The sequence below is a fragment of the Pantherophis guttatus genome, chromosome 14, assembly GCF_059756535.1.
Source record: "Pantherophis guttatus breed Tessera chromosome 14, ASM5975653v1, whole genome shotgun sequence".
Classification (NCBI taxonomy): domain Eukaryota; kingdom Metazoa; phylum Chordata; class Lepidosauria; order Squamata; family Colubridae; genus Pantherophis; species Pantherophis guttatus.
Window position 1 is genome coordinate 9583558 of NC_142076.1, and position 12928 is coordinate 9596485.

Here is a 12928-nt window from a genome sequence, read left to right on the forward strand (position 1 = left end):
GACAGATTAGCAGATGTTATAAAATGTCTTAACAAGGTCTAACACAGGGATGTTAAATCAAGGCCTGCAGGCTGCATCCTGGAAACAGCAAGGATGGTGCCTCTGCCAGTGAAAACGGAGCTCGGGAGGGCCGCAAACAGCCCTCACGAGCTCCATTTTCACTGGCAGAGGGTTGCAGGAGGTCATCCCAGCCGAAAACTGAGCTCACGAGGGCCACACTTAACCCACACGAGCTCCGTTTTAGCTGGCAGAGGGTTGCAGAAGGCTGTCCCAGTCGAAAACGGAGCTCGGGAGCCTGTTTTCACTGTCAGAGCGCTCAGGCTACCACAGGTGCCCCCCAACACGAGTCAAGCTGGCCATGCCCCCGCCCCCCTGAGATCAAACAACCCTGATGTGGCCCTCAATGAAATCGAGTTTGACAGCCCTGGCCTAACATATTGTTGAGCAGGTATCGGGGTTTTTTTTTAGCCCCATCTCCTTGTAGATAATCTCAACCTCTCTCTCTGTCTCCCACAGGAGAAGTAGGCAATGCTGCCAAGATGATGCTGATCGTGAACATGGTCCAAGGAAGCTTCATGGCCACAATAGCAGAGGGACTGACTTTGGCTCAGGTCACTGGTCAGTCCCAGCAGACCCTTCTGGACATCCTCAATCAGGGACAGCTGGCCAGCATCTTCCTGGATCAGAAGTGCCAAAGTAAAGTTCTTCATTCCCTCCCCCGCTTTTTAATGTAAAAAGGCTTATTTCTCTCAATCAGGTGTAGCCAATCCAGAATCTTCCAGTTGTTCTGACCGGTTCCCATAATCCTTTGATTTTGGGTCATCTTGAGAGGGCCTGATGGGAGTTGAGTAGATGCCTAAATATCAGGGTTTCTCAACTTTGGCAATGTTAAGAGGTGTGGACATCCGACTCTTAAGAATTCCCATGCTGGCTGGGGAATTCTGGGAATTGAAGCCCAGACTTCTTAAAGCTGCTAAAGTTGAGAAACACGGATCAAGAGGTCAGCAAATGGCCTGCTTCTACTCTTGAACTAGCTCTTTCCTGAATGGCAGGGGTGTCAAACTGGCGGCCCGCGGGCCAGATGCGTCACATGTAGGCCACGCCCACCCTAGCTCCGCAAAGGGGAAAAACATCGCAAAACGTCACGTGATGGCAACATGACGCAGCAAGTTTGACACCCGTGCTGTTGGTATAGGGCTGTTTCCTATGCCTCCCATAGCCATACTTGCTGGAGGTTTCCAAATGGTTCCTCCTATTACATGCTTTCTAACTGTGATAGCGAAGTAGTTAAAGTAGTGGACAGGCCCAGGGAGGGCCAAGCTCAAATCCTCCTCAGTTATGAAGTTCACCCACCTTGAAGTTTGTGGTTGGGATGTATTAAGGGAGATATCTCTCCGGGGCCCTTGCCTTGAATTGTCAAGGAAAGCAGTTTCTCTCCATGTGTATGTACAAACAATACAAATGACTGGAATGAAGGGCAGTAGAAAGTAAAAACCTGTTTGTATACCAAAATACAATCTTGAAAGTGTGTAAAAGACTTTCAGGGCCAGCTTAGAGAGTTTGTTATTTATTAGCATGAATAATTTGGGAAAGGATCACTCTGTGACGGGACATGGTTTTGCATGTTTAAATAGGTGCACTGGGAATGGTGAAATCCGAAGGGACAAAGGACAAGGGGGTTATCAGTAGGGAAAGTGGAATATGAAAACGTAGCTGGGCTTTTCCTTCTCTAGATATCCTGCAAGGAAACTTCAAACCCGATTTCTACCTGAAATACATCCAGAAGGATCTCAGATTAGCCATTGCACTAGGCGATTCTGTTAATCATCCAACTCCCATGGCAGCTGCAGCCAACGAGGTAGGTTTTTCCCCAACCCTATTTCTGTTCAGTCCTGTCTTATGGTGGTTTTTTTCTGCAAACCTTTAGAAAAGCATCTAAAGATTGGGTCGAGATTGTTGTTTTTTCAGTCTAGATATTTGACCTTAGCTGCCTCCTTAATTAATTTTAACTGCCTCCTACTGGGATATAATGACATGTTTTCTACATTTTAATTCTACACCAACCAGACTCGCTCTGTGAAGGGGACGGGGGAGTCTTCAAATTTGTTACCTAAAATTCAGAAAGGTCGAAAATAAAGGGTTTTATTAACAGCTATCTGGAATACCCTCTGGCATAAAATAACAGAATCCACAGATTCTCATTCAGACATTACAGGTAGTCCTTGACTTATGACCACAATTGAGAGCCCAACCTTTCTGTTGGCTAAGTGGGGGGGCAGTTAAGTGAATTTTGCCCCATTTTACGCCTTTGCTTGCCACGGTGGTTAAGCGAATTGCTGCATTTGTTAAGTTAGTAACCCAGTCGTTAAGTGAATCTGGCTTCCCCCGTTGACTTTGCTTGTCAGAAGGTGAGTCCCTAAACAACAGATTCTGGATCCCCTTTAATTTGTTCAGGTACTTTTGCTGGAAGGGAAGTTAGTAGGTGCAGCTGTGTGTGTGTGTGTGTGTGTGTGTGTGTGTGTGTGTGTGTTAAGGAAGCCACTGGTCCTCTTTGGTGACTCGTCTCTTCTCCATTTTCTCCCTCAGGTCTACAAACGGGCAAAAGCGTTGGACCAGTCTGACAATGACATGTCTGCTGTGTACAGGGCCTACATCCACTAGGCTACCTTCTTCTAATTGTTAATACTATGATTAATTATAACGATGAATACTGGGTTTTAACTCTGGACCAGTCCATCTTTGTCTCTCTGTCTCCTCTCCCCCATATTCCCACCAACCATTTTCCTTCTTTCTTTTTTATTTTCTTTTTTCTTTTTAATACAAAAAAACCCAAAACCTTTTTTGAGATCTGCCACAAGGACAGTAATGCCTTCCTGTGCCAGCTAGCTGCTGCTGCAGCAGCAGTAGAAGAGATTGGACCACATATCTCTTACCATCCTTTGGGAGTCATAGAATGGAATAACCCACCCACCCTCCCCAATAATGCTGCTTGGCTTTAATCCTGGTTCTCATTGTATTTGTGTCCCTGGGTATTTTAAGTTCTTTCCAGCTGCTGTTTCAATGATTTGCTGTGGATATATATATATATATTGCCCACATCCAGGTAAAGGGACATCCGTTTCTCAACTGTCCCTAACTGTGCAAGAGAACCATACACACACACATATAAGCACACACACATATACACACTATATACACACAATATACATACACACACATATATATAAGTGCACACACATATACACACACTATATATACACAATACACACACATACATATGTGTGTAGGGTTCTCTTGCACAGTCAGGACAGTTGAAAAACGGGTGTCCCTTTACCTAGATGGTTTTGACAATTGGGGTCGGATTCTGGCACACCTGTGTTCTTTTTCCTTGGAGAAAAAGATTAGAACAAAAGGTTTTGTGTGTGGGGGGGTGTAAATTAATAGTGCCTGGCCATAGTTTCCTAACAGAAGAAGAGGGGTTTGCATTCAAGCCTTCTCCATGGAAACAGCTTTTGTAAATGAGAGAACTTGTCTTTTACTTTAATTCCAGTTCAAAATGAGCCTCTGATAATGCAGGATGTCTCTACAGGCTCTTAAAAAGATTTGACCAGCCTGTGATTCACATAATGGACATTTACCCCCACCCCCCACCCCCCCCCAAAAAGGTGGTAGAATTTCTAGAGCCTTCTTCAGGTTCATCTTGGAGAATCAGCACCCTGAATGTGCGCATCTTTGCTCCTCTAATATTCGCAAGGATGATTTGGGTCTTGAGTGTTGCCCGATAATCAGAAAAACAGATAATTTGATTTCCATGTTTTTCTTTCTGAAAAATTGAAGATGCTCCTAGTGTGAAGTAGAAATCCTGCTTGCAAGTAATGTAATGAAAGATTCAGCAAGCTATGGACCGATACAGCTTAATTCTTTGCTGAAATTTACAAAGTAGTCTTAAAATACAGGAACACATCAGCATATTCCAACAAAATTGTGATGGTTTTTTTTTTCAGTCTCAAAAGTCAGTATTAATCTTGAGAGAAAGCCCCTTTGCTCAAGCTTGGAATGCATACATCAGAAAGCGTTGGAAACCATTTCTGGGTTCATGCAGAGACTTTCACATTTGCATAAAACAGAGCTCCAGAACTCAGCACCCAGATACCTAGTCCGCTTAATTGTACATTTCAGATTGATGAACTTCTCTTGCCAGTATTTAAACTTTCAAAATGCAAATGTGACATCCATCTCTTTGAACCTTGGGTTGGTCTCCCAAGCTATGTGGATATGCTGGCCCATTCTGAGTGCAGGCAGAGAAGACTCCAGGGTTTTAGTTGATATATTAAAAAGTTTAGTTGATAGATTAAAAGAGTAGGCCTCACCCTACTCTGCTCTTGCTACAGCACATATTCCTGATATAGGTTTCCTTTCCTTCTGTGGTACAGACAATCTACCTTTAAAAAAAAAGGACATTGGTTTTTGTCCCTATCCAGGGGTTTAATAGGTCCCAATAGCTATCTGCCTGCTTTTTCCCACAGTGAAGTGTGTCTTGCTAATAGAAATGAACTCCTTATGAGTAAGTCAAGCTTTTTAAGGACAACTAGTACCTGTCAGGAAGAGCAGATGGATTTGGGTGGGGTGGGGAAGATGACCTCATTCAAGATGGTTCTTAAGGTAGTAAATTACACCTGGAAGCTACTCTTCCAAAGACCTTCTAAAGCAGGGATTCCAACCTTGGCTACTTTTAAGACCGATGGACCTCAGTTACCAGAATTCCCCAGCCAGCATTGTTAGGGAATTGAATTCTCGGATTTGAAGTCCATCGGTCTTAAAAGTTGTACCCCTGTTCTAAAAAATTGTCAGGAAGAGGACAGAGAGATCCTTCTGAGATTTTGTGAGAACCTTGCAGAACAGATATAGTTCCCAGAATATTTTATTTTGCCCCTGTAGCCAAAAAATAAATAAATCCAAATGGAACTAGGAACTGCAACGTAAGAGAACTGTAGCGTCTTCCATTCAGTCTCTCTATCTTGTGGTTTCTCTGTCAGAGAGAGCAAATATCTACTGAAGGGGTGCAGTCCTTTTTGCACAGTTAGTGATATCCCAAGGGGAGGCAACAGCTCAAAACGCTAACAAGAGCTTGGAACTGCTGGCTTATCTCATGCCTTTTTTAGAAGGACACCCTTGTTTTCTTTTGTTTGCAGCCAAACAGTAGTTTATGTAAACTGGGTTTTTGTGGCATCCAATTTTATGGGTCAAAGTGTATCCATTAGTCTACCAGTTTTACATTTGCAACATATTTGCTGGTTTTAAGGTGCCATGGGACCCCTTTCCTACTCAAGCCTTTCCTGCTCCGAGAGCCAGCTTTGATCAATTCTCAGTTGGGGGTGTCCTTAAAAATCGAACTGGCACAGTGGCGCAGAAGGGGAAGCGTTTGTTACAAGAGAATACGATGGAACTGGCTTTAGTCATTGTTGTCTTAATATTGTTGACAATACTGTAAAGTTTCTTTTTTTTAAAAAAAATGGGATTTCTGTTTTAGCAGTTGCTTTTTTTTGTTGTTGTTCCCTCCTTTTTCAAGATAAAAAAGATATTTACACTTGTGGAGAGCTTGTAAGAAAAAAAAGCTGTTTCTTTTAATTCCTTCTACCTTTGATGAATGATCTATAGGTAATTAAGGTTGTGAATTTTTATTTTTTATTTTTGCCTTGTTTTTAATTAATGTTTTGTCATTCAGATAGGATGTGTGGTGATGATTAAATGGCAAACACAGACAAAATGATTTTTTTTTCTTGTGCAATTAACAAAGCTACTGGCAAAAGGAAATAAAACTTTTCTTGGTAACACAATGCTATTTGTTGCTCTCTAAAGTATTCTTCTTTCCTAACTGCATACTTTGGGGGAAGAATTAGCATATGAATCTCCCATTCCCAAAGCACAAAAAATGGTAATAGGTGCATTAGTCAAGAGTATAAATTTAAATTGTTGGACTATCATTTGTGTATAATTTCAAGGGCAAGGGAATGGAGAAAGTTTAGAAAGGATGAATGCCATTAATAAAAGCTGAAAATATACTGCAAAATTTAAAATTTGATGGTGAGACTGGAGGATGGAGGGAGATTTGTAAAAACAACTCCTGTTTAATCATCAGCATTTACAAACCACAACACACCATACAGTTTCCTTTGCAATGACAACAATGTAGTTTATTTCAGCAATATTGTTTGAAATATTAGGGGGGAAATCCAGGGGAAAACTCTTTTTCCATTTGAAATGAGTTGGGAAGAATTGAACTGTTTTGTTTATTTTGCAGGGTGGATAGGAAGAGTTACAGAATTGACCTGTTGACCTTGTTCTTTGTCCAAGTGGTTATATTAGAACAAAAAAATGAGGAAAAAAATATCCAGTATTTATGTATTTATTTATAAACATTAGAAAATAAAATCATTTGCTTATTAAATAATTAGCTATGTTAAATAATAGTGCTTTTCTCTATTTTGTCATTTTGTTCTTAAGCCAACACATGAATTAAAAATGGAGGTTTGAACACAGTAATTGGTTTACGATTGGTTCATGATTATTCAAACTTTGCTTTGGAAATGTGTGTGCTTTCAAAGGAAGTGATGTTTGAAACAACTTTAAAGGAAAATACTGTCTTCGTAATTCAAAAGATACTAAGAGGGTGAGCACAGATAAAAGGTAAAAACAGTTGTAGGTGGGTTTTTTCAGTTTGCAAATCTCATTTAGAAGATAAGAGATTGCCTAACCTTGTTAAAATAGGAGCCAAAGGATAATCCTATGTATATATAAATGTGCTAATATAAAATAAAAATACTAAAAGGAAGCTTGAGATTGCAGACAGTTCTTTAAAAAAAAACACAATGTATAAAGAAGGAAAAGCAAAACAGTATTATTTCTTCAAAAAACTTACATCAAGGATTTGCTTATCATTTATTGTTACCATGCTGTGCTTTAAGGATCCTAAAAGGAATTAACATTGGTTCAATTTATTTATTTATTTATTGGTTCGATTTATATGCCGCCCTTCTCTGGAGACTCAGGGCGGCTTACAATGCGTTAAGCAATAGCCTTCATACTTTTATATATACCTGCTTAGTAGGGCTTTTGCCCCCCCCCCCCAAGCGGTGTTCTTTTTTATACAAAGTCAGTTTATTGCCCCCACAATCCGGGTCCTCATTTTACCTACCTCGGAAGGATGGAAGGCTGAGTCAACCTTGAGCCTGGTGAGATTTGAACTCGCAGTAATTGCAGGCAGCTGGCAGCTAAGTGCTATTTAACAGCATTTTAGTCCGCTGCACCACCAAGGCTCTTATGCAGGTAGTCCTTAGTTTACGACCCAGAACTGAGCCCAACATTTATGTTGCTAAGTGAGAAAGTTGTTGCATGACTTTTGCCCCCTTTTACGACTTCTTGCCACATTGGTTAAGGGAATCCCTGCAGTCCTTAAGTTAGTAGCATGGTTGTTAAGTGAATCAGACTCCCCCCCCCCATTTGACTTTGCTGGCCAGAAGGTCCCAAAAGGGAATGAACAGGTGTAACTCTACACCTGTATTTGCATACCATGCCAGGAAAAAAGGGAAGTGGAGGCAAGAATGACCATCCCTATTTGATGTATGCAGGGACTCATTTCTACAGCCACGATGGAACCCAATTTCGGGGTTAAAGCAGCAGAATGAAACCTGACAGCAACGGGAAACCCTTCCCCAAGCAGCTGAGCCAAGCCGGTTCTGCAATGTTGCACACCCCTCCAGCCATGCGTCCAGGCGGATGCAATTCAGGAGAAAGGCTGGCTGTCGCAGAGCATCTAACGGGAGGGGGGAATTAACAGAGTTGGAAGGGACCTTGCAGGTCATCTAGTCCAACCCCCTGCCCAAGCAGGAAGACCCTACATCTGCCTCTACCTAGGATCGAACCAATAAATAAATAAATAAGGGATCTAGGATCCTACTCACCCCGCCACCGAATGCAATGGGGCGCCGGGGTTTTTCCAAGCCTCATTGCATTGGTGGGGTGGGGTCTTCAAATATGCCTGACTTCCAATATATGCCTGACTAAGGTGGCTCAGTGACACTGAGCTTGTCGATCAGAAAGGGTCGGCGGTTCGAATCCCTAGTGCAGGTCTCCTGCGTGAGCAGAGGGGTTGGACTAGATGACCTCCAAGGACCCTTCCAACTCTCGTTACTGGGCTCCCCCCCGCAGCGCTGAAAAGCCGAACGGCTGTGGGTGGGTGGGCGGAGCCTGAGAGGTAGGTATGGGAGGGGGGTGCCCAGGGCGCGACCAATGAGAGCTCTCGCGTCGGCGGAGCTCGACCAATGAGGAGCGAGAAGGGGGTGGGAAGCCAGCCAACGCCTCGCCTCAGCGCTGGGTAAGCTCGGCGGCGTCTCTCGCTGGCCCGGCAGTGGCGGCGACGGAGATGAGGATGGCTGCGCTGGCGAGCCCGGCCGAGCGGGCCGTCTTGGTAAGCCTTCCGAGCTTGCGGAATCCGATGAGGGAGAGATGTCTGTGTGTGTGTGTGTGTGTGTGTATAAGGGGGGGGGGAAGGGGGAGCTTGCGGGAGCGCGTGACGTCATTGAAAGAGTGGGGGCGGGTGACGTCACCGACCTTCGCGTGACGTCACCGGGCGAAGGGGATAACGTCCTCCGGCCGAGGTCCTTTTTGAGCTGCTGTTGCATTTTGGGGCGGGTGGGGGTGAGGTGGGGTGAGAAGGGGATCTTAGCGGCGTCTCCGCTTCCAGGAATGGTCTCCCTTACAACCCTGCGAGGTAGGCCAGAGGGTTGGCTGGGATCTGCTTTGGTTGCACAAACCACACTTGCTTTTTTTGTGGTGCGTGCGTGTGTGTGTGTGTGTGTGTGTGTGTGTGTGCGCTTGCTTTGCAGTTAAGTCAGTTTTGCCCCATTTTACGACCTTTCTTGCCACAGTTGTTAAGTGAATCGCCGCAGGTTTGCTAAATGAGTAACATGGTTGTTAAGTGAATCTGGCTTCCCCCATTGACTTGGCTTGTCAGAAGGTCACAAAAGGGGGATCACATGACACACACACACACCCCGGGGTGGGGGTGGGGACACTGCAACCGTCATAAATACGAGTTAGTTGTCAAGCATCCAAATTTTAACCATATGACCATGGGGATGCTGCAACAGTCTTAAGTGTTAAGTGTTAAGAGCCTTGGTAGTATAGTGGTCTAAAGCACCCTGCTATTAAGACCAGCTGCCTGCAATTACTGCAGGTTGGAATCTCGCCAGGCTCAAGGTTGACTCAGCCTTCCATCCTTTCTAAGGTAGGTGAAATGAGGACCCGGATTGTGGGGGCAATAAGCTGACTTTGTATAAATATACAAAAGTATGAAGGCTATTGCTTAACGCATTGTAAGCCGCCCTGAGCCTCCGGAGAAGGGCGGCATATAAATCAAATTTTTTTAAAAAGTGTGAAAAACAGTCATAAGTTTCAGGGCTGTACTAACTTCAAATGGTCACTAAATGAACTGTTGCAAGCTGAGGACGATCTATAGTTGGATTTCCTAACCATTGTTGGATTTTTTTTTAATCCAGCTATTCTATGTATAATATGTAACTCAAGGGGGTGAACATAGCAGTAACAGTAACAGAGTCGGAAGGCACCTTTGAGGTCATTTAGTCCAACCCCCTGCTCAAGCAGGAGACATGGCGAATACTCCCGCCTCTTGTTTATTTATTCTTTCTATTTATGTAGCCACCCACTTCCCAAACCTGACTGGACAACCCTGTTAACAGCTTTAAAACAGTCCTTAATTATTTTTTTTTTAAAAAAAGCAATATTATTAAGAAAGTTAAGCATCTGTGATACTAGAAATGATGCAACGTTTGCAACAGTTCTCCAGTTCCTGGTTATTATCTCCGTTGACACGGCCACATTTTTTAACAAGACTTGAAATATATTGAGGCTTGCCAAGAATGGGGCCAGCCTCGTTCTCCCCCAGCAAAAACCCCATGAGGTAGGCTGAACTGGGAGAGAGGGGGAACTGACCCAAAAATCGCCCACCCAAAAATCATCCCAGCTTTCATGCCTAAAGCGGGACTTTAACTCACAGCCTCCTGGATTCCAGGCAAGCCCCTTAATCCTTACACCACAGCAGCTCTCCGTGTTGTTGTTGTTAGTTGCGAAGTCGTGTCCAACCCATCGCGACCCCATGAACAATGTTCCTCCAGGCCTTCCTGTCCTCTAACATCCTCTGGAGTCCATTTAAGCTCACGCCGACTGCTTCAGTGACTCCATCCAGCCACCTCCTTCTCCGCCATCCCCATTTTCTTTTGCCCTCAATCGTTCCCAGCATTCGGCTCTTCTCCAGTGTGACCTTCCTTCTCATTAGGTGGCCAAAGTGTTTGAGTTTCATCTTCAGGATCTGGCCTTCTAAAGAGCCGTCAGGGTTGATCTCCTCTAGGACTGACCGATTGGATCGCCTTGCAGTCCAAGGGACTCCCAGGAGTCTTCTCCAGCACCAGAGTTCAGAGGCCTCCATTCTTTGGCGCTCAGCCTTCCTTATGGTCCAACTTTCACAGCCATACATTGCAACTGGGAAAACCATTGCCTTGACTATGCGCACTTTTGTTGGCTCTCCGTCCCCCTCCTCAAAAGGGAACTCTGTATCTCACAATACCAGGCCAAGATTGGGAGACCCCTTCATCCCGCCCTCCAAGGCTTTGAAATAACTTCCCCTAAGCTCATTTGACAGTTCTGATTTCAAGGCAGTTGCAAGCATCAGCCAGGGATGGATCCTACAGCCAGCCGTTCCCCAGGCGTTGCAGAAGAATAAATATTTATTTATTTTTATTTATTTTATTGGACGACTCAGGGCGGCTCACAGCAATAAGCAACAGCAAGTCCAGATTAAAATTCAAACAATAAAAGAAACTAAAATTCCCATTGCACAATATCTTCCTTTTTCTCCATCTTCCCCTAACCTCATCCTTTCCCCCACCGCCCACCTATTACCCTGGTAGTGCTTCTCATCCTTTGGGGCTGAGCATGTGCCCTCCCTGGTCTGCTTTTGTGGGCTGGAGAGTGTCATCTCTGTGCAATCTGCTGCTGCTGCTGCTCACTCTATCGGGAAGATATATGGGGCATGGCGTGGAGGGCTTGGAAAGGGAAGAAGATGACTCTGTGGAAGTGGGTGGATATAGAACAAAATAGAGCAATGGTGGCGAACCTTTTTGTCACCGAGTGCCCAAACTGGAATGCTCATGCGTGCCAGAGCTCTGGAAACCCGAAGATCAGCTGGCCAGCACGCATGCCGGAAACCAAAAGAGCAGCTGGCGACGCCAAGCGTGTCCACAGAGAGGGCTTTGTGTGCCACTTCTGGCACACGTGCCTTTGGTTCGCCATGACGGAAATGGAGTATGGAGTATCAGAGATGGGATTCATTTACCTTCCCTACCGGTTTGCAAATGCTCACTACGCTCGCAATCGCCACCTCTGCACATGTGTGCGGCCTTCTGCACGTGTGTAGAAGTCGTGCATTATGTCCGGGCGGATGGGCGGAGCCTCCTGCAGTCGCCGCTACCGGTTCACGCTGTCCGGACAAAAGCGTCTGAATCCCACCACTGTGGGGTATGGAATTAGAATTAGAAAGAAATTTAGATTAGATTAGAATTAGGAATAGGAATAGGAATAGGAATAGGAATAGGAATAGGAATAGGAATAGGAATAGGAATGGAATGGAATGGAATGGAATGGAATGGAATGGAATGGAATGGAATAGGAATAGGAATTCAATTCAATTCAATTCAATTCAATTCAGTTCAATTCTTTATTGGCCAAGTGTGATTGGACACGCAAGGAATTTGTCTTGGTGCATACGCTCTCGGAGTATATAAAATAAAAGATACATTCATCAAGAATCATAAGGTCCAACACTTAATGATAGTCATAGGGAACCAATAAGCAATCAAATCATATTAGGAAACAGTCAATATAAATCGTAAGGATACCAGCAAAAAGGTTACAGTCATACAGTCATAAATGGGAGGAGATGGGTGATAGGAATGATGAGAAGATTAATAGTAGTGCAGACTTAGTGAATAGTTTGACAGTGTTGAAGGAATGATTTGTTTAGCAGAGAGATGGCGTTTGGGGAAAACCTGTCCTTGTGTCTAGTTGTTCTGGTGTGCAGTGCTCTATAGCGTCGTCGTTTTGAGGGTAGGAGTTGAAACAGTTTATGTCCAGGATGCGAGGGGTCTGTAAATATTTTCACAGCCCCCTTTTTGACTCGTGCAGTATACAGGTCCTCAATGGAAGGCAGGTTGGTAGCCATTGTTTTTTCTGCAGTTATTTGTTATACGCATTGCATTTTTATTTGCGTTTCCCTTATGCCTACATGCGTGCAATGCAAATCTGCTTTCCTCATCAGCTGCAATTCTGTGAAGTGAGTTGGGCTGAGAAGGTGTGACTGTCCCATAGTCCCTAAAGAGTCTCCTAGCTGTGGAGACAAAACAGCGTAGTACAGGAGGGGAGGTTCAAAAACTATTCCGCATGGTGCTTAAAAAACAACCTGCACCTGAACATAAGCAAGACCAAGGAGATGGTGTTGGACTTCCGGAGGAAGAGAGATGAACCTGCCCCACTTTACATCGCTGTGTAGAGAGAGTTTCCTCCTTTAAATTCCTGGGAGTCCATCTCAGCGAAGGCCTCCCCTGGAAAAACAACACGATCCAGGTGGCCAGGAAGGCCCAACGAGACTCCATTTCCTTAGGGTCTTGCTGGAAGTGGAACAACAACTGATGATCTCCTTTTACCGGTCCACAATAGAAAGCGTCCTCACTTATTGCATCATGGTATGGCACGCCGATCTGACAGCCACGGATAGAAAAACATTACAGAGGGTAGTGAGCAGGGGTGAAATCCAGCAGGTTCTGACAGGTTCGGGAGAACCGGTAACGGAAATTTT

At 44.4% G+C, this 12928-nt stretch overlaps 2 protein-coding genes across 10 annotated transcripts in view; both read left to right on the forward strand.

Annotated features, from left to right (window-relative positions):
- The window catches only part of GLYR1 (glyoxylate reductase 1 homolog), a 38201-nt gene extending 32364 nt beyond the window's left edge, over positions 1-5837 (forward strand). For all 9 annotated transcript variants that reach the window (XM_034420515.3, XM_034420511.3, XM_087878469.1 and 6 more), the window contains 3 exons: positions 517-696; positions 1734-1858; positions 2587-5837. In XM_034420515.3, coding sequence (XP_034276406.2) covers positions 517-696; positions 1734-1858; positions 2587-2661 — 380 coding nt within the window. In that variant the 3' untranslated portion in view covers positions 2662-5837. The remainder of the gene's footprint in view (positions 1-516; positions 697-1733; positions 1859-2586) is intronic.
- Positions 5838-8284: 2447 nt separating this feature from the next.
- The window catches only part of ROGDI (rogdi atypical leucine zipper), a 37288-nt gene continuing 32644 nt past the window's right edge, over positions 8285-12928 (forward strand). The window contains exon 1 of the mRNA XM_034420501.3: positions 8285-8467. Within this exon, the coding sequence (XP_034276392.1) occupies positions 8423-8467 (45 nt within the window). The 5' untranslated portion in view covers positions 8285-8422. The remainder of the gene's footprint in view (positions 8468-12928) is intronic.